The 25764-nt window shown below is 53.0% G+C and overlaps 1 protein-coding gene and 1 long non-coding RNA gene across 4 annotated transcripts in view; one reads left to right on the top strand and one right to left on the bottom strand.

Moving 5' to 3' along the window:
• MFSD4A (major facilitator superfamily domain containing 4A) overlaps window positions 1-13729 on the bottom strand; it is a 31048-nt gene extending 17319 nt beyond the window's left edge. The window contains exons 1-3 of one of the 2 annotated variants that reach the window (XM_032318296.1): window positions 13390-13729; window positions 2694-2892; window positions 1791-2051 (exon numbers count right to left, since the gene is read on the bottom strand). In XM_032318296.1, coding sequence (XP_032174187.1) covers window positions 1791-2051; window positions 2694-2892; window positions 13390-13619 — 690 coding nt within the window. In that variant the 5' untranslated portion in view covers window positions 13620-13729. The remainder of the gene's footprint in view (window positions 1-1790; window positions 2052-2693; window positions 2893-13389) is intronic. The other variant, XM_032318295.1, reaches the window with a different exon arrangement.
• On the top strand, window positions 13458-17384 carry LOC116576256. Of its 2 annotated transcripts, XR_004280087.1 has the most exons (5): window positions 13458-13560; window positions 13940-14297; window positions 15468-15546; window positions 16414-16566; window positions 17155-17384. It is a non-coding gene; the product is annotated as an uncharacterized LOC116576256 (long non-coding RNA). The 2 variants fall into 2 exon arrangements; XR_004280088.1 differs by lacking the exon at window positions 13940-14297.
• Window positions 17385-25764: the final 8380 nt, after the last annotated feature.

The raw sequence follows: 25764 nt of genomic DNA, 5'->3' as shown, positions 1-25764 counted from the left end.
AGCCCTCCCTCCAGTCTGATGGGGGAAACAGGAAACCCTCACACAGAGGCCTGCAGCAGCAGAAGGCCGGAGTGAAGGCCAAGGGGAAACAGCTGTAAAGAGCCTGGTCACTGCAAGCGGGGCTTTCCAGGGAGGCACGTGGTGGGAAGGACGACACGGGGGACTGGCCCCGCGGAACACTGCCTTTATGAGAAGCCCATTCAGAGGAGGCGAGCTCCGCCTTCAAAGTCAGAGAGTGCTGGGTGGGCTGTGCAGGTGGGCTATGCGGGTGCGTGTGTGAGTGAGTGTGAACATTCATGCCCACAAGTGTGCATGGCCCCGTTCTCTTCTGGGCTGCACTGTTTATCTTCAGAAACAAACCAGTATGGAAGTCCGGACATCCTGCAGCCAAGCGCCTCCAGTCTGCACTTCGTGAGGCAACAGAAAACAGACCGGCCACTTAAGCCGGACCTTCCAGTTTCCTAATCCCAGAGTCTGAGCTTCGACATTGTTTGGACAGTGCTCCTGCCCCTCGCAGGTCCCCTCTTGGCAGCCACAGGCCCAACGCTGTATTGTTTCCAAAGCAACGATCGGCAGGGGCAGAACATGGAAAGAGCAAGAGATGGGGCCTGGGTTTTGGAGAGCCCTGAGGGAAGATTCTGATACAAGGAAAATTACAAAGGAGAAGAAAGGAAAAATGAGCGCTGACTCTGGGGCAGGAGGAAGGGGGTCTGTGCGGGGACCCAGGGTTCCGGCCCGGCCAGAGCGTTGCTAGCCACTGATCGGGTCCTTGCTAGCCACCGATGGTCCCAGGGACGGCGTGCCACCCCCTCTCTGCTGCTCCGCAGGACTGGGTGATCTCAGAGACCCCATTCAGTGTGACATGTTCCCCGTCACTTTGAGGCCCAACAGCAGCTGGGTGCCTGAACCCAGCCTGCCTATCCCTGGAGGGGGGACAAGTCTGCCTGGAGCCAACGGAGGCCCTCAGTCATGACAAGCCATCTGGTCCTCCACCCACAGTCAGGCAAATGGCCCCCTGGAGTACTCCATCGGCACCGCCAGCCCAGGCCGGGCCCCAGCCAGGAGTCCTGGTCTGTTGCTGGTGCTCCTGGCTCCTGATGGTGCTTTCCCAGCTGGAGAGAGGGCAGGGGTGCCTCTGGCCACAGCCTGGGCTCCTCTGCGGGGACCTGTTGCAGAGCACCAGGGGTTTCTAGCCAGACTCAGTCAGGCTGATGGGGGGGGACAGCAGCTGGGGAGCAGAGCAGCCTCAGTAACTGACCCAGTCACCGTGAGTGGCCTCTCTGCTCTGCTCTGTGGCAGCCTTGGTGTAGGCAGGACCCCTCAGAGGTCATTTCGTCCATCCCCCAGCCTCCGCAGGAGCCCACCTCACACCAGGGCGCAGGAGAATCCCACCGATGATGAAGGGCCCTGGGGAAGAGCCTGACATCATACAGGGCTCTGCCCCTGGATGTGCTTTGTCTGGCCTCGGAGGAAAAGAGCTGGTTTCCCATGGAGCCTCAGATGGCTTGGAAGTTGACCCTGATTCCATTGTGCTAAACCTGCTCACGGCTTTATCTCCCTTGAGATCACAGTCATGGATTGTCCCCAGCAAGGACCTTCGAGATGACCTCCTGTGACCCCCCCTTTGCCTTCAGATACCTCCATGGAGGGGGTCAGTATCCCCATCCCCTTGCTTTCCCACAGGCCAGCACGTTGCTCATAATCAGAAGAGTCTACCCTGGGAGCTGGTATGGACTGGTAGGTGTGACTGTCCACTTGTCCCCACCCAGCCCTCCCCTCGTGGCACTCACATTGATCAGGGCCATGATCCAGAAGGCGTATGACACACGGGTCCCAGCTCTGTCCTGCGGAGGCAGCTTGGAGAGTGACTGGTTGGACAAACGCCACACCTCGGCATGGTGCTGGCCCAGGACCCTGGAAGCGTGGAACAGGTGACTGCCGGAGGTGCTGTTGGCTGTGCCGTTGGCAGGCAAGCAGTTGGCCTCAGACAGGAAGGGGTCGGCAATCAGGGGGCTCAGCAGAGCACCGAAGCCCACAAAGAAATGGAGAACCTGAGGAGGGAAGCGAAGTGGTGTGGGTAAGGGGGATGGCTCAAGCTTCCTAGCCCATCCCCCACTTTGTGCCCCATCTGGGGAGCCCCTGCCTGGTCCCGGAGTGGGGGAGCAATAGGGAAGCAGGAGAGGTGAGGAGAGATGTCCCTCTCCACGACCTTCTTGGTCTGGGAGAACTTGGGTGACAGTGGCCACTCTCCTCCCTTCCACTTCCTTCTTTCCCAAATCTTAACCACACCTGGGGGCTGGCCCCATGATAACATCGACCAGCTAACACCCCCATAAGGACGGGGGCTTGATAAAGGGCAGGGCTGGACAGGAAGGGAAATACAGAGAGGGGGAAGGAGTCGAGGAAACAACAAGCCCTCCCGTCTTGCCATCACAGCACTCTCGGGTTCACAAAGAACCTCTTCTGGGGGGCGCCTCGACTCCCGTGACCACCCGGCACACAGGGAGCATGGCCGCCTTTGAGAGAGGAGGAGACCCAAGTCCAGAGATCATGACTGGTCTCCTACCGCATCACCACCTGGCCTAAAGTAAAAGACACCTAGCCCCGGGGAGGGGCCCAGGAGAGGTGGCCAGGGCCCAGGGAGCACCCCGTGGCCTCCCACCACCCAGCCCCATGCCCACGAGTGGACTCACCTGGAGGAAGACGGCCGAGTCCTTCTGGTAGATCCTTACCAGCTGCATGTTGGCCACGGTGTCGATGCAGCCCATGGCCAGGCCCGCCAGCGCCATGACTGAGGCCAGCACCTGCACGTCTCGGCATAAGGGGATGATGGCAAACACCAGCGAGATGGCCAGCGTGGACGTGAAGAGGGCCCATAACGACTGGGCCAGGCTGCAGGGGCAGAGGCGTGAGTCAGGGGAGGGGCTCTGGGTTCTTCAAATACAGAGCCCCCTCCTTGTCCTCCCCCCGCCGGGCAGCCTCGGGAATGCCTCTGGTAGAAGAGGGGAGGGGGCTGCAGAAGAAGCTCTGTCATTAGCTTGGAGCTTGCAGATGCCATGTCCCTTGTGTCTTCTCGGGTTGCAGTCCCTGCCGCACAGAGGCGGCCCACGATACGCACTGAAGGAAGTGTAACTGCTCCTGTTTCACGTACAAGCAGTTTTAAATTGCTTAGGTAGAGGGGCGCCTGGCTGGCTCAGTCAGTAGAGTCATGTGACCTTTGATCTTGGGGTTTTGAGTTCGAGCCCCACGATGGGCGGAAAGAGGACTTAAAAATAAAACCTTTAAAATAATAAATGAACAGTTTACTCATAAACTATTATACACAGAGCTCTTTCTGTCCCTCTCACAGATGTGTGAGGGGCATCTGCTTTGAGCATCCCAAGGTAATGTGCCATATTGGGGAAACTGTGGGGGTGGGGCCTGGGGCGGAGCCCGAACCCCTCCTCTTCCCAGCAGGGCTGCAGTGCGCTCTCCCCACACAGGAATGGCCAAAGGGCCCTTCACAGGCGCCAACTAAAACCACCTGAACCAAAGCCCGAAGCCAAGGTATTTGGGTAATTTGGCACCTTCCTCCACCCCATCCCCCTGGCCCTTGGGCAGAGATCTTGGCTCTGCAAGTTTCTGGAATGGAGTCCTTGTGGCTATCCTCAATGAGAGGTATCTGGGAGGCTGACCTTCCTGCAGAGGAGCCCACAACAGGCAGGCTGAGGCCTGTTCCCCTCAAGAATGAGGGGAAGTGAATGGAACCTGAGTGAGCGAGTGAATGGTATGTCTTAGGGCTCTGTCAAGATCACGTTGGTACGCCTTACCTAATAACCAGACTCTGAGAAAGGAAGGATGTCTAGTGTTTTCTGGAACCACTCTGAAAGGCTAATGTGGGTGAAGGACATTGGGTAGGAAGAAGGTTCTGGGGATGCCTGGCTGGCTCAGTCGGCAGAATATACTACTCTTGATCTCAGAGTTGTGAGTTCAAGCACCACACTGGGCAAAGACCCTACTTTTTTAAAACAAAAGAAGAAGAAGAAGAAGGTTCTGGAACAAAAAGGTTATAACGGAAGATTTTCAGATTATGAAAAGTTCTGGCAGCTGGACCTGGAGAGGTGGCAGGGGCGTGTGGCGAGAAGACCTGAGGTTCCGGCACATTAAGGCAAAGAGGGAGCCCCAGGAGAGCTCTCAGCTATGCCTTTCCCTTGAAGGTCATGCCTCTGCCCCCTCTGGCTCTCTGCTTCTCCTTTTGGTCCATCTTTGATTACTTCCTTTATCAGAAGGCCTCTGCCGATAGCACTAGTTCATTACTTCCTCTTTTCTTGTTTCCAGGCTGATCTGCTGGGGAGATCACTGATCATGACCCCTGTCTGTTCCCAACTCTGTGTGAGCAGGAAGATGCGGACTCTGGCCACACTTCACCCCAGCCACTAGAAGGAGGGTCAGGAGGGTGGTGTCGTGAGGAGGCCTGCTCAGGTCTCTCCTGGCCCCCCTTCCCCTGCTGACAGTTTGGGGGGTCCACTGAGCTTCGTGCATTTCTGCCTCTGCAACCGGCCTCGGGTCCCCCTTCACTCCCTGGCACCCGGCGCAGAGGGGATGTCCATGTCTCCACGGGTGATGAACGCGGCAGGCTTCTCATGATGGCTCACTCTCTCTTTCCTGTTCCTTTGCCTGCACAAGATGAACCCGGCAGCTTCCTGGCTGGCCTGACTTCAGGGACAGCAAGAAGGTCCCCCTCTCCCCCTCCACTATTCTCCCCATCGAGCGTGCACACACGGGGTGGGGTGAGCTCTCCACCACCTCACTCACCACTCTGCAGTAAAGCGTGGACACCCCAAGTCAAGGGCAGACTTTGGTGAAGAGGTCACACGTTATCACTGTGGCCCTGAAAGACCCAGAAGAATGTGGCTAATGACCAGCCCTGTAGGGGTGCCCGGGTGACTCAGTCTGTTAAGTGTCCACCTTCAGCTCAGGCCCCGATCCCGGGGTCCTGGGGTCGAGACCCCGCTTCAGGCTCCCTGCTCAGTGGAGAGTCTGCTTCCCCCTCCCCCTCTGCTCCCCACCAACCCCTGCTGGCTCGCGCTCTCTCTTTCAAATAAACAAATAGAATCTTAAAAAACAAACAAACAAACAAACAAACAATACAGCCCTGTAGTGAAGTCCTGAAGGAATGAAAAGTAGAAGTGAGCGTGGACAAGCCCTGTGGGAATGGGACGTAGGATCAGCAAGTGAGAGTGGCCAGGAGAGCTGCGGGAAAAGAAAATGACAGCAAACCTTAGCTCACGGGCCCAGGGCGACGGTGCCTGCTGGACCCACGCGTAAACTAGGACTGAGAGAGTAAAACAGCCGAGCATCTGGACTCTAACCCAGGTCTTCATCTTGGTAATTCCTAAGTCATGCTGCGCTTCCGTGGAGGACAGAGAGAGGGAGTGTGTGTGTGTGCGTGTGTGTGTGTGCGCGCGCGTGTGTGTAAAAGAGTTGGTGCTGGGCCACAGACCCCACTGGGAACCAGCGGGAACAGCTGTGGTGGCTGGAACACGAGCCCCCAGGGGTCCCTCTGGCAGCTTCAAGCCCTTTCTGGGATACCTGCTGGCTCCTGGCTCCGTGGCGAGCTTCCCAAGGCATGTGTGTCACCTGTTCGCTGCGGGCCCCGTGCCTGGCACCGCGCTTGGCCCTGAGCTGCTGTTCCATCCAGGGGTGCTGGCTGTTGCCGCCCAGATGGGAAACGTGCTTGAGGAAGGCTTGCCTTGTCACCCCACACAGGATGGCCTGGAGACTTAGTGGGGCCTGATGCGGGAGTTGTGGTACGTGACAGACAGAGAGTCAGAGACAGAGACAGAGGCCAGAGATAAAGCCTTAGGTAGGGCTGGGATGACAGTGCAGCAGCAGGAGGCTGGGGAAGGGCGGGGGGCGGGGGGGGTAGGGCCACGGTCACAGTGGACTGCCCCATCTTGGCCTCTCTCTCTTCCATTTGTACCTTCTCACCTTGTCGTTCTGGGATGCCCGCAGGGAAGATTTTTGTTCCCGGGCTCAGGGACAGCCAGGAAGGGATGAGAAAACAGAAAGGAGAGGCTGGAGGGAAACCGGCCTGGGAAGGCCCCTTCCTGCATCTCCTGCCAGCCCCGGGGCATGATTTGAACCTGCCACTTACCAGCTGGGGCTGGGGAGGGCGAAGCCCATCTTGGGCCTGCGGTTCCCGGGGGATAGAGACGTGCCCCGTTTCCTGGGGACGGCTGTGGCACAGGAAAGCCTGTGTCTCCCCCCCAGCAACGGCCTGCCCTCCCCAGCTGCTTCAGCAGGGCTGTGCCTGGGCATTCCAAAACTCAGCCTGAACACATTTCTTGAGAACGGCGTACTGCTGCCAAGGGAAAAGAAGTCCCAGATACATCCCAGAGCCAGACTGAAATAGACTAATTGGTTTGGTCACTTAATGGTTTGGTCAAAGGCCCCTTCCAGGAATGTGGGTAATTGAAAATTATGGAATAATAATGTCAAAACGGCTTTGGCAGCACAAATGTAGTAGGATGTATAATCGGACTAGCATACAGAAATGTCCAATCACTATGTTGTGCACTTGAAACGGATAAAATACGTATGTCGACTATACTTCAATTGAAAATTAAAAATTTAAAAGAAAAAAAAAAAAGACTGGTCCTCCTAACCCTCCACTTTCAAGCGGCGGCTCAGGGCAAAGCATTTACACACAGTCCCTCTGAGCTTGCAGGGGTGAATACCTAGCTCCTTTATGAATGTGGACGGTAAGCTCTGTCTCCTGTGGCTGCTGTGCATGTGCAGTCGGTGTGATCTTACAGTCTTTTGCTTGCTCCCTGGGATCTTTCTCCGGCCACTGGCAGCTCCCTTCCCCAGTGCTCACCTCCTCCCTGCCAGGGGAGAGTGCTCAGCAGCTCCCGGACATCCCAGCCAGGCTGGGCTGCAGAGCCTGCTGGTCTGGGGTGACCGTGGGAGGTCGGTTCAAGGAACTGCTACAGTGGCAGCAAGGACCTACCCCTCATTTTATAGATCAGGGGCCGAGGCCCGACAGGGGAAAAGAGTCAGGATCCGGTTTTCTGACTCCCAATCCAGTGAAGGCCAGCATTGTGTCATTCGTTGATCCTCCCTCCCCTGGTCCTGGGTTCAGAGGTTAATTCAGGCCAGTGAGAGAGGTGGTCCTACTTCCCTAAGGCCTGGGGAGATGCAGGAAGAGCTCAGAGAGTTTAAGGAACCCTTCCTCAGGAAGCCTGAGAAATGGCCAGGTTACTCATTGATGGCTCCATGTAGAAGGTGAAATGGGGGAGGGAGAGCCTCGGGGTGCCTGCCCCACCAGTCTGCTGTGTGACCTTGAGCACGCTGCCGACCCTGCTGGCCCAGGTGCTCTGCTTTACCCCGAGGATACACGTGATCACCTTGACTTGGCCTTGCCGGGGTGCTGGCTCTGGCCCTCCCGGTTCCGTGATAAGAGGAGGGGCTGCTTGGCTCCCAACCAGGGCAAGGGCTTAAGCAGTAAGACATGAGCCAGCCCAGCCTGCCCTCCACGTCGGCTGGGTGGTGAGAAATGCTGCTGAGGACCAGCCCCTTGCCACGGCTACATGAGGGACCCCAGGCGGGGCACTGCTGTGCCCACAATCTTGGCTCAGGACATCCCCACCCTGATAATCTTCTTCCTGGAGGAGCCAGGGAAGAGGAGAAGCGCCCGGAACCCAGAAAGAGTCAGAGGCACCCCCAGGTCCTCCCCACGCCGAAATGAGCCGGCAGCTTCCAAGAGAGGAATGGGGGCTTGGGACAAAAAAAACAGGAGTCAGGGCATCTCCTGGGATCTTGGGCAGGCTGGAGACCGGAGCTCAAGCTGCCCAACAGGGAAGGGACAACCCAGACCGAGGGGGCCAGGAGAAGGCCCCCCTCTAACCAGTCATTCCCACAATGACACCCCAGCTTGCTCAGGGCCCTGTGTTAAGGCTAGGGGGACTCAGAGGGAGCAGCAAGAAAGCCTGTCTTTGGGGAGATCCCAACCTAAGGCAGGTCTCAGGGCCTGTTAGGGCTGTCGGGTTGGGGCTGCTGCACCCCGTGTGTGACCACACCCCTGGTCTGCTGGGGAGCTAGCCTTGCAGGGAGCACTTCCCCGCTTTGGATGGACTTGCAGCTTCGTCTGCCCAGAACCCTCTCCTCCAGTTACTCGAATGCATGGTTCCCTCCTGGCCTTCAGACGTCAGCTCAAATGTCACCTCCTCAGAGCAGCCTTCCCTGACCCGCTGGTAAAAGTAACCTCTCAACTCTGCTACGCTCCAGCCTCACCCTGCTTCCCGGCCTCCGGTTCACGGACGGGGGGCTCCGGAGCGTAAGCTCCATGGGAACGGGGACCTTGTCCATTGTGTTCACCCCTATCTTTCCTGGCTGGAAAGATACTTGTTGGATGAGTGAATTAAGGGGTGGGATGAGTTTTGAAACCTTTGCATTTCAAGATTCTTTTTTTTTTTTTTTTATTTAAGAAACGGAGACAGCGGGGGGCGCCTGGGTGGCTCAGTGGGTTAAAGCCTCTGCCTTGGGCTCAGGTCATGATCCCAGGGTCCTGGGATCGAGCCCCGCATCGGGCTCTCTGCTCGGCGGGGAGCCTGCTTCTACCTTTCTTTCTGCCTGCCTCTGTGCTTACTTGTGATCTCTGTCAAATAAATAAATAAGAATCTTTAAAAAAAAAAAAAAGAAAAAAGAAACGGAGACAGGGGTGCCTAGCTGGCTCTGTCAGTGGAGTGTGCAACTCTGGACCTCAAGGCTGTGGGTTTGGGTCCCACCAGGGGTTATAGAGCTTACTTAAAAAAACAAAATCTTAAAAATTTTTTGAGATAATTTACATACCATAAAATGCATCTCTTCAAAGTATGTGATTCAGTGGTTTTTAGCCGTTCAGAGTTGTGAAGCCGTCCCTACCATCTGAGTTTAGAACATTGCCCTCACCTCAGAGAGAAACCCCGTACCCACGGGGCGTCCCTCGCACCATTCCTTTCCCATATGCTGGGAACCTACCACTCTACGCTCTGTATCAGTAGATTTTCCCCTTCAGGACTTTCACGGAAATGGAACCATACAGCACGAGGGCTTTTGTGGCTGGCTCCTTTCCCTTAGCATTTTGTTTTCAAGTTTCCTCCATGCTGTAGTGTGCACAAGAGCCTCGTTGCTTTTTCTGGCTGAATACCACCCCGCTGTGTAGGTGTACTACATTTTGTTTGTCCGTCCATCCGCTGATGAACATCTGGTTGGCTTCCACGTCTTGGCGATGATGAATAATACCGCTATTCCTGTACGAGGCATATACCTAGGAGTGGCACTGTGGGGTCGTATGGTAACTCCCAGGCTAAGATGAGTTTCTTTCTTTCTTTCTTTTTTTAAAAGATTTTACCCATTTTGACAGAGAAAGACACAGTGAGAGAGGGAACACAAGCAGGGGGAGTGGGAGAGGGAGAAGCAGGCTTCCCGCTGAGCAGAGAGTTGGATTTGGGGCTCGATCCCAGGACCCTGAGACCATGACCTGGGCCGAAGGCAGATGCCCAATGACTGAGACACCCAGGTGCCCCACTGAGATGAGTTTTTTAAAGCAAGAATCACGTCTGGGGCCAGACCCCCCAGGAGGCTCTCAGCCCAGGTTTGCTGCATGCTGAAATGTGGACAAGCTGCTGGGGAGAGAGGCAGAGCCTTTCTAGATGGGAGACCACCCAGGGCACAGTTCAGACGATGAAACTGACTTTTGTATTACGTTCCAGGTGCTTCAGGGAGCCGGGGTCCTGGGGAAGCAGGTTTGACGGTGGCCTGGGAAACCCCTCCATGGAAGGAAGACTGGATTTCATGCAAGGGGCAGGAGGGAGTGAGAGCTGGGTCTGGGGCAGGGCAGGACTTGCAGGAGTGGGAAAATTAGAGGTAGAGAAGGAGACCGTGAGTACGGCGTACGGCGGAGGGGAAGTCAAGCCTTCAATTAAGAGTGTGCTTGCAGGGGAGGAGGCCAAGGCGAGGCTGGGAGAAGGCCAGGGAAGGTCTGAAAGCCATTTATCCACCCTGATGCCTTTGAGATAAAGGGGTCTCCCAAACTGCCCGAGGTGGTTAGACAGGTCCCCAGGAAACCAGGAAGAAAAACCCCTAACCTTTTATCTAAATACTCCTTTCTCTTTCCTGTGTGACAAAGCACGTACCTATACACCCTGCCAACCGGGTGACTTTGTGTTCTCCTCCCTGAATGGCTCCTCACTCCCCATAAGCAAGATATTTCTCTCTCTCTCTTTCTCTTTTTTTAGATTTTTATTTATTTATTTAACAGAGAGTACAAGCAGCGGGAGCAGCAGGCAGAGGGAGAAGAAGCAGGCTCCCACTGAGAAAGGAGCCTGATGTGGGGCTTGATCCCAGGACCCCAGGATCAGGACCTGAACCGAAGGCAGAGGCTTAACTGACTGAGACGGGGGCGGGGGATGAGGGGTGGTCGGGGGTCCTGATCCTACCCTGAGCAGAGAGCTCCTGTCCTGTCCTGTCCGACTCTCACATCCAAAGGCTGTTCACATGCAGATCCTCCAATGTATGTCCCTATGGAGGCATCCAGAATCCCTCTTCAGCCCGGGTCCTCAGTCTGGGCCAAGCAGTAGGCAGCTCTTGACTTGAGCTACCCAGTGCCTCTCGGGGAGTCTGTCCACAACATCTGGCCCTCGCCATGTGTCAAACCAACCCTGCCCCCATGCTCTCACCAGTACCAGCCCAGAGCACTAGCACTAGCTGGTAATCACTTAAGCTGAAAAGCGTATGGGGGTTGGGGGCGGGGGTACTAGTATCTGAACGTGTAGTGAGGGCCCACAGAGTTAAGCTTTAGTGGTTGGTTTTGGGGCTTTGTTTTGAGAAATTGGGGATTGTGACAAGCTGTCAGGTCCAAGCTGGGTAGTGACTCCCGTGGACACACACACCACCCCTGTTGCCACACCTTTCATTCCCACTGAAGTCCACTCTGCTCTTAGCCAAAGGAAAGGGTTCTTCCTGACATTTTGTTTTGGGGGCAGGAGGACTGAGGTCACAAATTTAAATGTGAACTTGAACTGATAGGACTTAATGCCCTCCACAGCAACCTACCCCCACCCTCAGATCCCAGCAGGAAGCCCCAGAGGCCCTGGGTTTCCTTCCCAGGAGTGTCAGCTCAGGAATCCACAACCCATATGCCTGTGCCTGGAGAGGACAGGGTGTAACTTGTGCCCTACACAGTTCAAGCTGACTGCTCATAAAGCAAGAGCCATTTCCCACGCATCTGCTTCTAGAGACGAATGCCTGTGTTCACATCCTGACTTAAACAGCTGTGTGGTATGTCCTGGGGCAAGTGTCTTGCCCTCTCTGTGCCTCAGCTTCCTTATGCACAAAATGGGGAGAAAATAGTACTAATCCGTAGGGTTGTGGGGAAGACAAGTACGTCAGTACAAGTGAGGTACGGAGAACAGTGCCCGGCCTTGAGCGACAGTTTGGTGAAGTTAGTTATTGCTGTTACCAATATCATTTTTCTTTCCCGTGAGCCCCTGAACCCTTTCCACTGCCTGCTCAGAGCTCCTGGTTAGGGAGGGAGCCATGAGAGAGGTGTGGAGCAAGTGAGGAAGACAGGGCCCAGCTAGGTGTGGATCTCTGTTGTTCTCACAAAACCCGGCTCACCAACCTGCCATTTAGAACAATCCCCATTCCCCCTTCCTGTTCTTTGCACTCCCCCAGGGCCTAAAAAATTCCAGGTAAGGGAGCTTTTGTAAGTCAAAATACTTTTTAAAAAGAAAGAAGGAGAAACAGAAAAAAACACCCTGCTAGATTTCTAATTAAACCTCGAGGCAGAATCAGGAAGGATCTTGAGATTTGGGGGAAGATTTTCTATATCCCCCAAGCATCCAATCTTATATAAAACCCACAGAAAAACCAGCATACACAGACTTGCTTCTTCAGAGGAGGAGTCTTCCATTTACAAGAGAATTTGATAATGGGGCTAATCACACCCTAATTGGTAATGATTTGTCAGCTGAGTGCCTTAAAGTGGGGTCTCTCTATGTGACACCTGCATTCTCTCCATCAGCTTCAGAAGCAAGGTGGATAGGAAAACCCACTCTCATGTGGAGGAGTGAGCCAAGGGAGGGGAGAGCAACTGGCCCAGAAAGCATCCCCCCCGCCCCACCAGATATTTCTCTGGGATAGCCTAACTATGGTTTTGTTCCTGGCCCTCTGCTTGCATGAGTCCATGCAGTCCAGAAAACCAGCCAGCCAGAAGCTGGGGCTAGGGAAATCTCCAGCAGTCTCCAGCTTGCAAGTCATCTATTCCCTGCTTTGGGTCTGTTTTCCCAGCTGCACTAGGAGAGCGAATCCTGCTGCCTTTCCAGAGGGCTCTGCGGGGGCGGCTCTGTCCAATTTAAGGCCGGAGATTGAGGCTCTGCAGAAGCATACAAAGGGGCATCTCTGGGGCCATGGCAGGCAGATGCTAGAGCTCTGCCCTGGGACAGAGGCCGAGGAGGAGTAAGGCCGGGTGGGAGAAGTGGAGGGGTCCCCTGGCACCAGAGATGGAGGGTCGTCTTACCAAGGTGTGCCTGAGACATCCCACGCCTCCCCCACATGGCCCTAATGGTCAGGTCCTGAGCGTCTCAGAGGCAGAAGGGCTTGGCCTCCAGGGGCCAGTGCAGGAACCCGCTGTCTCTCGGAAGCAGGACCACACAGGACCCAGCGGCCCCGAGGCCCCCGGGGGAGAAGGAATAGCGGGACTAGCGTGTGTCAGCTGAACCAGAGCCGAGGGTGTGCGTGGAGCCCGCCCCAGGGCGCTCTGTCAAGCAGCAGCCCGCTCTGGCACCTAGCATGGCCCCTGAGGGGACACTCCCACTCCTTCCACCTCACTTCCAATTCCGCCCCCGGCAGCAGGAGCTACTGCCCAAGCTCGGAGCCGCGGAGCAGGAGGGACACCCTCCCGCCGCCGCCAACTCCATCACCCCTGGCCCCGTGGCGCGCGGGCGGGGCGGCGGGTGAGAGCCGGGTTTAGCTCCTCACCCCCGGGAGCGAAGGCAAATAAATAATCCCGAAGTCACCTTCAGTCCCTGGAGAGACTTTTCCGGGGAGAGCTGGGGTGGGGGAGGGAGGCAGTCCTTCAGCTAAGGCGGGGCGCGGCTGGCGGCGCGGGGAGGGGTGGTCGTCGCCCACCCGGAGGCTAGGGCGCCGGGCAGCCTCGGCCCCACGGGGGCAGGGACGCGGCGGCGGGAAGGGGAGGGGAGGGGAGGGGAGGGAGGGAAGGGAAAGAAAAGGACGGGAAGGAAGGGAAAGGCAGGGAAGGGAAGGGTCGGCGCGGCCGTGCCGAGGAGCGGCGGAAGGGGGGGGCTGGAGGGCTGGGGGGCTGCAGGGCTGCGGAGCTGCGGGGCTCCGGGCTGGCCGGGCACTCACGTCCTCTTGAAGAAGCCCCCGAGGGCGCTGCCCAGCAGGAGGCAGAGCTGCTGCGAGAAGAAGACCCAGGAGATCTGGGGCAGCGAGCTGTGCGTCTGGCAGCGCAGGTCCAGCAGCGTGGGCCCCAGGAAGGCTATGCACAGGCCGAAGCTGAAGAAGACGCTCCAGTAGGTGAGCGTGGGCTGCAGGTTGCGGCGGAGCAGCCCGGACACGCGGCCGTCGCAGCCCATGGCCCCGGCTGGCGGGCTGGCGGCTGTGGCTCCGCGCGCCGGTGCCCGAGTGCCGCGCCGCCCGCGGGAGGGCCGGCTGGGCCCGGGAGGCCGGCGGCCGGGAGGGAGGGGCGGGGAGGGGCGGCCCGGCGAGGGGCCCCGCCCTCGGGCCGGGGGAGCGAGGGGGGCGCGTGTGCGGCCGGCGGGCAGCGCGTCGGGGTCCGCGCCCACCTCGCGCGCCCCGGGAGCCGGCGTCCCCCCTGCTTCCCGAACCCACGCTCACCCTCCCGGGCTGCGGGAGACCGACCGCCTGCCGCTCTTCGCTCCCACCCCCTCTCCAGCTGCCCGTCCCACCCGCGTCCTTGCACGGCCCGCTCGGGGGCGGAGGGGCCTGAGCCCCCATTGCAGAGCTGGGCGAACTGAGCCCGAGGCGTCCTGGATGCTCGCACAGCCTGGAGGGCGGGCTCTTCCAGCGCTCCGCGTCCGCTCGGGGAGCGACAGTTTCCCCCCAGACTCCGGCCTGGCTTGGGCTGTGCCGTGGAGGAACCCCGGAGCACAGCCCCCTACACTTCGGGGGCTTCACAGATGGACTTCGAGGGTCTGACAGCGCCCCCATCTTTCCCTGGAATAGAAGACAATCACCTACATACATGCTTTTCTTGGGAGAGTATTCATGGCTTTCATTAGCACCTCCAGAGGGTGAGCACTTGAGACAGAAAACCTTATGAAACATCCCATCTTCACGCCAAGCTCCGCCTGAGAGCTGGTCTTCGCCCGCCGCATCTCATGGGGCGCTGGGCAGGTGCAGGAGGTGGCTGGATGCAGATGTTCTCTCCGGACTCCGTCTCTCTCCTTCTTCCCGGTGGGGAGTGGGGAGGAGGGGGTGGGAAGGAAAGGTCAGAGATTGGGAGAAATCCCATGAGGTATTCCGGAAAAATTCTCTGGGTGTTTTGGGCCAAGAGTTCTGAGGAAAATTCCTGGGTTTTTTTGTTTTGTTTTGTTTTGTTTTTAATGCTGGAAAACCCTGGATGGGATTGTGGGGGAAGAGATTTTAGTCTCCAGACCCCTAGTTTTTGGAGGAGCCTGTGGCTGACACAGCCTGTGCCTCCCCCCAGGTGGCCATGGAACTGACAAGTCCTGCTTGGACCAGCTTCTGGGGGGAGCCAGGGTTCCTGCATTGGCCTCTGGAGGCAGAGCAATAAGTTCCAGACTGTCACCTCTGCTCAGGTGTTCTAGGGGTGGCAGAAGCCGTGACATCATGGCCACTGGCCCTCCAGGGGGACCAGAGCTGAAGCGGCTGAGGAGGTAGGAGGGTGGGTGCTCTCCTGACAACTTGGCCTTAGGACAGGTAACCAACTTCTCCTGCAGGCACTGGTTGTCTCTCACAGCCACGCTAGCTCCCGCATCTGCTCCATCCGCCCTAGACTCTGAGCACCTGGGAGCAGAGCCTCAGGGTCTCTGTGGCTTTGTGGTTTGGGAGGTAATAAGAATTATTTATTCAGAGGTGGTAAGTCAGTCTACACAGTATTTGTGATTCAATTAGAAGTTATCCTCTGCGGGGCACCTGGGTGGCTCAGTGGGTTAAGCCTCTGCCTTTGGCTCAGGTCATGATCTCTGGGTCCTGGGATTGAGCCCAACCTCCCCACACATACACCCCTTCTCCCAGCATTGGCCTCTCTGCTCAGCAGGGGGCCTGTCCCCCCGCCCCCGCTCCTGCCTCTCTGCCCACTTGTGATTTCTGTCTGTCAAATAAATAAATAAAATCTTTATTAAAAGAAAGATTAAAAAAAAGTTCTCCTCTGAAAAACAAAACCAAAAATAAATCATAACAACGAGCATTTGATTAGGTCCTCTCTGCCATTCTCACAGACTTCTAGAACCATAGATGGTCAAAGCTGGAAGGAACCATCTCCAACTTGAGTCTCCTATTCCCACCCCATCACTGCTGGTAAGAGCTTGTCAGTCCTGTTCTTGACTGATCCCTCTTACTGTTCGGGGCCTTACCTATCATTTCCTGTGGGTCCGCTTCCACTGTGAGTCAGCTCCAGTTGCAAGGAAGGGTTTGGAGCTCAACTGAAATGCCCCTCCCTGTGGCTCCCCCCAGCCACCCACAGGACAAGGCTAATGGCTCTGGGCATGTTAGTCCTTCATGCATATGACCTTGCCCCAGTACTTGGCCTTTTCAGCTCAAACGCCTGAAATGTTTTCATAATTTCGTTAGACATACGCCCTAGATACATCACCCTACTGCTTCAGCTCCTCCAGCCACAGTGGCCGTGACCCTGGTACAGTGAGGCAGCCCAGTGTGTCTGAGGTGCTCAAAGCATTCTATAACTTGATCTGGATGGTGGTTACACAGATATAAACATACATAAAAATTCATTCACGTACAAACATATGTACACTTAGGATTTGTGTCTTCTATTGTAAGTAAGCTATGGTTTGATAAAATAGTGAAAAGTAAAAAAAGTAAACAAAAACAAAGTGAGAACTCTCCATGAACACAATATCCAGCCTCCTTAGAATTGAAGCCTGCCTTCCTGCCTGCCTTCCTTCTTTCTTTCCCTTTCCTTTTGGCCTGCAGGGCCCCTGAGCTGGGACAGACAGGCAGGGAAACCGGCGCAGCTGTGAGGTTCTTTCTGTCGTGGGGGTGCTTTGAGAGCCTGCAGGGGGAAACATCTCCTCTTGCCTGGGAAGGCTTCCTTACTGGACTGTTGTGGAAGGAGGAATATGGGAAAATGTTTTGCTTAATCTCTCTTCTTATTCTTCTTTGTCTCTATTTTTCGGTATCATCACCTTGTCTACCTTCTTCAAGAAACTTCTCCGGAAAAATCCTACCCAATCCCCAAATTCCAGCAAGCCCCCAATCCCCTCCTGACCCCCTATAATCTTCAGGGTCAGCTGTTACACCCAGGGACTGCCGGCTTCCTCTTCCTGCCACCCTGCCTCCCCTGCGGCCAGTTAAACGGTGAGTTCGTAAGGGCTGGGACTATATTTACCATATTATATTATATTTGCCAACTCTCCCCACCCACATCCAGGTGCCTCACAGAGCACCTTGCAGATAGCAGGTCCCAGATAAGTAGATGGGTACTGAATTATTTGCACCTTGCCCTTATAATTATTTTTGGTTTTTCATCTATGTATCTTATCTCCCCATGGTAACAAGTTCCCTAAGGACAGAAGCGGTCCTCTATTTCTTCTGTGTCGACTGTCCAAATGTCTAGCCCTCCCTGGGCACCTTGGGGTCGTTCTTCAATTTTAACGACAAAACCTTGGATGGTCCCTTAGCCACTCTCAGATTTCTTCTTGCGTCCATTGGAAGGAAATTATCCCCATTCCTCACTAGCTCTGGAAAGCAGTTTGAGACCCCAAAATAAGGGAAGATGGACTAGAGTGGCAGTAAAGATCTATGGGAGTGAAGGGTCCTCAGGCGCTTGCAGACTGAAATCTGTTTATTTACCCCTTGGGTCACCTCCTCTGGGAAGCTTTCCTTGACCTTCCTAGGGTCCTTCCTTGGGGGTCCATCTTAAATCATTGCTAAATGTCTGTGCAGTGCCTCTCCTCCAACGAAGGGCTATGAGCTCGGCTCTTCACTGAGTGCCAGGACTGGCTCTTCGGTGAGAGCTGTTCGCCCTCTCCTGACTTCCTGACTCCCGCTTACACTTGGACGTTGATAAGCAATCCATCAGCCACCCGGGATCAAGCTCACATCTGGGATCCCAGCTCAGCGGGGAGCCTGCTTCTTCTCCTTCCCTCTCGAAACCCCCCTCCCACCGCTTGTGCTCTCCCTCTCTCTCAAATAAATAAAATCTTTCAAAAAAGAATGTATAAAAAGAAAAGTTTTGATGATCACAGCCTAGAGCATTTCACCTGGACTTGGACCTGATTTCACATTTGGCAGGATCCTCTCCATGACTGTGGGCCTGCTTTGGGTCCCCAGGACCCTCTGGTCTCTGCTTCCCAGGCTCGGAGGAAGGCAGGCAGGAGCAGTAGAAGTCTCCAGTTTAAGGTCATTAAGCACATCTGCTGTTCCTCCGGCCATTGGGGAATGAGGCCACCCCTCCCCTCCTTCTGGATTTTATCTTCACAGCCCCCGCATCATCTCCTTGCTGGCCAGAGTGTGCAGAGTGGATTGGCACGCTCGGTCTGGGCTCGGCACTGGGGGGCGGGGGGAGTGGCAGACAGCTTGGTGCCAAGGACTGTATCCAGATGACCCGGCCACCTTACCCTTACACGAATGCCTACAGCGGAGATGGGTATGCGTAGGAAAATCTCCTTCGCCAGCTGTCTGCCTGTGTGGGTGAGGGGTGGTGACTGCAGGTTCCAGGAGGGATAGGAGAGACAGGAGTGGGTGAGATGGCCCAGGAGCCTCTTAAGAATGAGACCGGTGGCCACGCGCATCCTGGAGAGAATACTGGTGCTGCTGAATATGTGTTAGTGGTGAACGGGACTAGTTGAAGCTAGCCTCAAGTTAAGGGTTGGAAGGACCCTCTGAAATTATTCTTCCACCCAGACACCCAATCCCATTTACAGCACTGCCCAGGGAGCCACTCGGCCTCAACTTTCGTGTGCCCAGGCTCGGAGTCAAGCTGTGAGATGTGTGCCAAACTGAGCCTGGGTTTCCTCCTCTCTTAAAATGGGGGGAAGGAGGGCACCTGGCTGGCTCAGTCAGTAGAGTGGGAGACTCTTGATCTTGGGGTTGTGAGTTCCAGCCCCATGCTGGGTACAGGGCTTACTAAAAGAAAAAGAAAATGGGGGAGAATAATACCTCCCTTCCTGTGAGAAAGTGTAGACAGGGTGTGATAGAGGAGCTGGTGTACCAGGCTCAACGGATTCTCCTCCTCCTCCTCGTCTTCCTTCCCAACAATAGCACAAATCACTCTCCTGGTCTACACGCTAGCACACGGGCTAGCGAAGTAGGTCCCCGGACCAGCAGCATCAGGATGTCCTGGGAACTCCTTAGAAATGAAGATCCTTGGGGCACCTGGCTGGCTCGACTGGTTAAGCCTCCAACTCTTGATTTTGGCTCAGGTCATGATCTCAGAGTCGTGAGATCGAGCCCTGCACTGGGGCTTTGCACTGGGCGTGGAGCCTGCTTTAAGATTTTCTCTGTCTCTCTTCGTCTGCTCTGCTCCCACAACAGCTGCTTACCCTCTCTCTTAAAAAAAAAAAAAAAAAAGTAAGAAGGAAGTGAAGATTCTCTAGGGGTGCCTGGTTGGCTCAGTCAGTAAAGCATGTGACTCTTGGTCTAGAGGTTGTCAGTTTGTGCCCACGTTGGGCAGAGATTATTTAAAAACAATATCCTAAGGGACATCTGGGCAGCTCAGTCATTAAGTGTCTGCCAGGTCCTGGGTCCTGGGATGGAGCCCCACATTGGGCTCCCTGCTCAGTGGGAAGCCTGCTTCTCCTTCTCCCACTCCCCCTGCTGTGTTTCCTCTTTCGCTGGGTCTCTCCTGTCAAATAAATAAATAAATAAATAAATAAATAAATAAATAAAATCTTTAGAAAAATAAGAAGAGAGAGAGAAAGAAACAGATTCTCAGTCCTGCCCCAGACCAGCTAGTCAGAAATAATCTGTTTCAGTAAAACCCTCCAGGGGACTCAGCGGCAGCTGCCGTGTGCGAATGACTGCATTAGAGCCACAAAGGAGAACTCGAATTCCCACTCTACAGAGAGCCATTCACTATTTGAAGCCATTCCTCATGTTCTCCCTTGACAAGTTTCATTGTCCCCAGCAACATCCTCTCTACTTCCTTCAGCCAACCCTCACTGGCCATGTGTTCTAGACCCCTTGCGATGCTTTTCTGCGATCATGTCATGCTCTGATTTTTAGTGACCTTCATAAAAATGGGGTCTCCCAGCACCATACTCTGCTCCAAGTGGTCTAAGGGGTACTGAGGACAATGGGCTTGCTGTTTCCTCTTTTCTGGCAACTTTGATGGCTTTATCGAGTGGCCACTCTGTGCTAAGCGTACCACATACAGTGACTTTTTGTTTACCTTTTTCGAAGTAGGCTCTGTGCCCAGCATGGGGCTTGAACTCATAACCCGGAGATCAAGCATCACATGTTCTGCTGACTGAGTCAGCCAGGCACCCCCTGTTTACTTTACTTTTTTTTTAATAGAGGTCAAACTTATATAGATTAAAATGTGCAAGGCTTAAATAAACAAACTGAATTTTTATGTGTGTACGTACCCAGATCAAGATACAGAATATTTCCAGCACCCACCCCGGAAACAGTAATGGCCTTGCTCAGTATTATGTCTGTGAGAGCGTAAGTTTGTTCTTCTTCATTGCTGTGCCATATTCCGCCGTATACATACACACAGTTTATTTGCATACAGTTTTATGGCATACAAAGTTATGTACACGAATTTATTTATCCCATCCGCTATTGATGGACATTCATGTTTTTTCCAGTTTGGAGATATTATAAATAGGGCTGCTGTGAACATTCATGACTTGTCTTTTGGGGAATGGAAATACTTGGTCTGTTGAGGATTTGCTCAGAAGTGGCTTGATCCCACGGCCCTGAGATCATGACATGAGCTGAAATCAAAAGTTGGTCACTTAACCGACTGAGCCACCCGTGGGCCCCCTGTCTTCTGCCTACTTTCAACATTGAGTTGTCTGTCCTTAGAAATATTATTGAGGAGTTTTGTTTATATTCTAGATAGAAGTCTTCTCTCACGTATATTATAAATATCTTCTCTGAGTCTGTACCTACATTATCTTTAATCTTCACAATGATCCTATGAGGCAGGCATTATTATCTCTTTCTAATGGATGAGGAAACTGAGGCTGAAGAAGGCAGAGTAATTTTCCCAGAGCCACACAGCTAGAAAGTATCGCAGCTGAATTTTGAGCCCACTCCAAAGTCTGGACCCTCCCCATGATGCCATCTGCCTCTCACATTCGACTCCTACTTACACACCCAAGACTGGTGCGCAGGCTTAGAGCTGGTGACATTTTCCCCCAGGAATTGTTTTTTTTTTTTTTTTTAAGATTTTATTTATTTATTTGTCAGAGAGAGAGAGTACAAGCAGGGGGAACAGCAGGCAGAGGGAGAAGCAGGCTCGCTACTGAGCAAGGTGTCGGGAAGCAGGACTCGATCCCAGCACCCTGGGATCATGATCTGAGTGGAAGGCCGACTGAGCCACCCAGGCACCCCACGCCCCCAGAACCGCAGTTGTCGAAACGCAGTTGACTTATGGAAGTCCTATGCAGTATAGCACTTGGTCTACGAGGAATAATGGGAAGAATCTGGACGTGGGAGCAGGACAGACCAGCACTAGGTTCTGGTCCCGCACTCAACTGTCATCTCCGCCCTCAACGTTGTCAGCCCAATTCTCTTAAACTGTAAAATAGCACATCCTTACAGGGTTGCGGTGGGAAGAAATGAGAGCACACTTGAGCCTCTGGTAGAACACGGAGTTCGGTGCCGCCTACATTTTTAGTTGTCTTCCCCTACCCTGAGCCTCATGTAATTTCCATTTGGGTTTCTCTTCCCTGCCAGCACACTGTAGATCCCAGTTCAGCCGTGCCGCAGAAGGGCCATTCCTCCAGCTGTCCCAGAGTAAGGATGGCCCCTCACATTGATAATGGATGGTTACTAGCCGTCATCCAACTCATTGAGAAAAATATTGAATACAGCGCCCCGTTCTCCACCCTCTAATTAACCTTTCATTCGGAGCTCAGGTGAGCTAGTCATCCTGTGGGGAGCTCCCCACCCCCCACTGCTACCCAAGGGGTCTGCCTGTGTTCCCTCCATCTCCACTTACCACCCTTCCTTGTGATCACCAGCTGGGGTGTCCTTAACGCAGATCAGATGTCTGTGCCCCGAGGATGGAGATTGGGTCACACGTTAATCCTTCTGTCTCAGGTGCATGGCGCAGCACCTGCCTGGTGCCCAGCAGACATCCAGGAAATAGGAGTCCGTGAATTTCAAGTTTCATTACTAGAAGCTTGAACTTACAAATAAGCTCTGAGGCAAGAAATAATATTCGTGGAGGGTTTGGTGAGGGATGTACATTTCATCTATTAGTCATTCTCAGACCTGGCTATGGGTCAGAATCACCTGGAAGCTAAAGACAGTCAGCTTCTCTGGTTGATGGGGTCCTGCACTGGTATTTTGCAGAAGCTCCTGGGGGTTTTCTCATGTGCAACCAAGGTTGGAAACCACTGCTCCAGAGAATGGACATTTCGCCCTTGGAGAATTGCTCGCATAACCTGGCAGACCATTTAGGGCCTGTGTTAAAGTGCCCTTGTTGAATTCTACCGGGGCTTTCTGCCTGGCTGGAGCGAGCCTACGATGGTTTACTGCAGTTACGGTGGGAATGTTGCCGCCTACGGATCCCTATAGGAAGATGCACAGGAGAGATTCCTGCCAGGCATCCGTACCAAGAAAAAACTGCGATTCTCCTGAATATCCAGTTCTTTTTTTATCTTGTGGGTGCTGGGTATCATTTAATTAACACCCTTTCCAAGCTGCTAGAAGCTGCTGGAAATCTCATGGCTGAAGTCATTGCCCACCTTCATCACCTGTACAGAATCATATAGTATATGTATCTTTGCTGACTTGGTTCCTCTTTTTATTTTCTGTCCTTTTATTCCCCTTTCCTCATCCCCTTACTTTTTTTTTTAGATATAACCCCCATACCATAAAATTCACTCTTTTCAAGTGAATGACTCAGGGGTGCCTGGCTGGCTCCGTTAAAAGAGTGTGCGACTCTTGATCTCAAGGTTGTGAATTCGAGCCCCATGTCGGATGTAGAAGATTACTCAAATAATTTTAATTTAAAAAAGCAAAGTGTATGAGTCTGCGGTTTTTAGTACACCCACAAGATTGTGTGATCATCGCCACTACCTAATTCCAGAACATTTTCATTACCCCTAAAGGAAACTCTATCCCCATTAGCAGTTACAACCCCTTCCCCTGTCTTCTCAGCCTTTGGCAACCACTGTCTACCATCTTTCCTTATAGATTTACTTACTCTGGACAATTCATAGAAAGGGACTCATATCATATGTGGCCTTTTGGGTCTGGCTTCCCTCATTTAGCATGTTTCCGAGGTCCCTCCGTGTTGTGACACACGTCTAGTACCCTTTTTGTGGCTGAACAAGAAATTCCATCACAGGGCTGTGCCACAATTTGCTTTTCCATTCATCCATCGATGGACATGGGTTTCCGCTTTTCTGCCGTCACGAATAACGCTGCTGGGAACACTCACATACGAGTTTTCACAAGAACGAGGTTCAGGTCTTTCGGGCGCTTACCCAGAGCGGATTTACTGGGTCACATAGCAACGCCGTGGTTAACTTTCTGAGACTCTTTCCTCACAGAAAGTTATTATTATTATTTTTTTATCTTGTGGTACTGTTCGCCTCTCTGTAAGCCTCTACAAATCCTTCTTTCTGGAACAAGGCAGAGTATAAATAAATAAATAAATCCCCAAACACTCCCAAGCCATCTGTTTAGTAATCTGTGCTAGAATTTTGCCAGGATTCTATATTGAGTGGTTTGGTCCGTTGTTTCCAGAAATACCGTCTGTCTCTTTGCGAAAATCAGAACATTCTCTCGTCGCCAACGTCCTCTCCGTTTATCCTGGTTGCTTTTCAGTCTTACCTGCAAGGGATTTCATGACTCGGGTGTCTGATTCCTTGGAATCTGGCCTCCAGTCCTCACGTGCAGGTGCATGAGCCTGCCTTCTTGTCTTCCTTGGGATACAATTAAGTGTTTATATCCAAGAACATCCTGCACTTGGTTAAAACGACGGCTGAACGGAGGCGCCTACGGTGAACAGCCCTACCTCATCCTCTCCCCTAGTCTCACTCCTTCGAGGCGAACACTTCTACCTCCGTTGTTCTGGGAGTGACTTCCGCATCTCTAAATAATGTGCTTATGCTGCTGTTTCTGGATTTCTCCTTTCTAGACAGCCTCTCTTGATTTGCTAACTGGGGAGCACGGGGATGGAGTTCACACACATCATCCGTACAGCCCTCTGCCCATCCTCTTCCCAGCATGGTTAGAGAGCTGTTTTTATTCAGTTCCTCTCAATAAAATGAAAATAAATCTGTTGATGACCTTTGCTGTTTCAGGTAACATATTTATATCTTATTTCTCATCTCGTCAGCTCTAGCTAGTCTGGACTCGCCATCTTGTAGGCTGAGCCTACCATCATGCCTACCTTTCCCTTGGGCTCTCCTTCCCAACTTCTGTCTTCTGAACATTTCCTTGAAATTCTAACTTTCTAACTGTTGTTAGGTCTTCGCGTTTTGCCTACAGGTTGGTTCTAAAAGTTTAAGTCCAATAAATAATGTTTACATTTGTGACTATGTAAATACCAATTGTGGCCGAGCCAGTAATGTCTTAGAATGACCTTTCCTTTCATTTGTTTTAGTTTATCCTAGAGTTCGACTGCCTGTCTCCTTCTCCTCGTACTTCTCTTCTTCTCTTCACGTGATATCATCATTTCCTCAAGTTTTATCTTCCAACGTTTCAGCCTATCGAGGATTCTGTTTATGAAGTCCCCCTTTTCCTCAGGGAGCCTGTACACAGGGTCCTCTCTCTTATGCTCTAATTTGGGCAAGCTGGTTTTGTTGTTGTTGTTTGTTGGCTTTTTTATTTATCTAGTAGTCTTTATACCCATTGTGGGGCTCCAACTCACAGTCCTGAGATCAAGAGTCACGTGCTTTTCTGATGAGCCAGGCAGGCGCCCCTGGGTGTGTTGCTTTTCTGTCACACAGTTGTCCACCAGGGACTTCTTCCTTTCACTGATGCCCTGGCCTGGTCCCATTGTTCTCCCTTCCTTCCGCCTTCCCTCCCTCTCTTTTCCTCCTTTGTTTATGCTATCATTTTCCCACACCCCATTTTACATCAAAGTAATTTCTTAAGAGGGGGCTTATGGCACATGGATTTTCTGAGTCCCTCCTTTCTGGAAGTGTCTTGGCTCCACCATCACACTTGAATGGTAATTCGATGGATATAGACTTCGCATTAAAAATTATTTTGGGGGGTGGCCCCTGGGTGGCTCAGTGGGTTAAGCGTCTGCCTTCAGCTCAGGTCATGATCTCAGGGTCCTGGGATCGAGCCCCAGGTCCAGTTCTTTGCTCAGCGAGTAGTCTGCTTCTCCCTCTGCCTGCCCCTCCCCCTGCTCATGCGCTCTCTCTCTCTCTCTCTATTATAAATAAATAAATAATGTTTATAAAAAAAATTTAAATCTCTTTTTTCACACAATGTTAAAGATATTATTCTAGCCTTAGTTAATGGAATCCTGAGGCCAGTCTAATTCTTTTTTTTTTTTTAAGATTTTATTTTTTAAAAAAAGATTTTATTTATTTGACAGGCAGAGATCACAAATAGGCAGAGAGGCAGGCAGAGAGAGGAGGAAGCACGCTCCCTGCTGAGCAGAGAGCCCAATGCAGGGCTTGATCCCAGGACCCTGGGATCATGACCTTAGCCGAAGGCAGAGGCTTTAACCCATTGAGCCACCCAGGCACCCCTTAAGAGTTTATTTTTAAGTAATCTCTACACCCAATGTGGGGCTCGAACCCACAACCCCGAGATCAAGAGTCACATGCTTCACCAACTTAGCCAGCCACGTGCCCCTGGTTCTTATATTTTTAGAGGTAAACTTTTTCCCCTCTAGGGAATCTTTGAGGATCTTGTGTTTCTCGTTGCTATTTTAAAAGTTCACGACGACAGAGCTTACGGTGTCTCATTCACTCGTGATTCTTGGTGTCCACTTTATACTCAAAAATTCTGCTCTTTGGCTCTGGGGAATTATTTTATTTATTTTAGAATTTCTTTGTACTTTTGTTCTGGATAGACTTTTATCATAATGATTTTCTAATTCTCTACCTTCCAACAGTGTTTACTGAAATATTTATTTCTATAATCCTAACTTTAATCTCTGGTAGCCCACAGTATTTTCTTTTCTTTATCTTTTCTTTTCTTTTCATCTCTTTTCTTTTCTTTTCTTTTTTAGAGAGAGCGAGCATGAGGGGCAGGGGAAGAAGAGGAAGGGCAAAAGGAGAGGGAGAGAGGGAATCTCAAGCAGACTCCATACCCAGCAAGGAGCTGGATTCGGGGCTCGATCTCATGACCCTGAGATCATGACCTGAACCGAAATCAAGAGTCAGACACTCAACCAACTGCACCCCC

This window comes from Mustela erminea, chromosome 17 (genome assembly GCF_009829155.1).
Source record: "Mustela erminea isolate mMusErm1 chromosome 17, mMusErm1.Pri, whole genome shotgun sequence".
In the NCBI taxonomy this organism is placed as follows: domain Eukaryota; kingdom Metazoa; phylum Chordata; class Mammalia; order Carnivora; family Mustelidae; genus Mustela; species Mustela erminea.
This window is presented reverse-complemented; position numbering and strand designations above follow the sequence as displayed.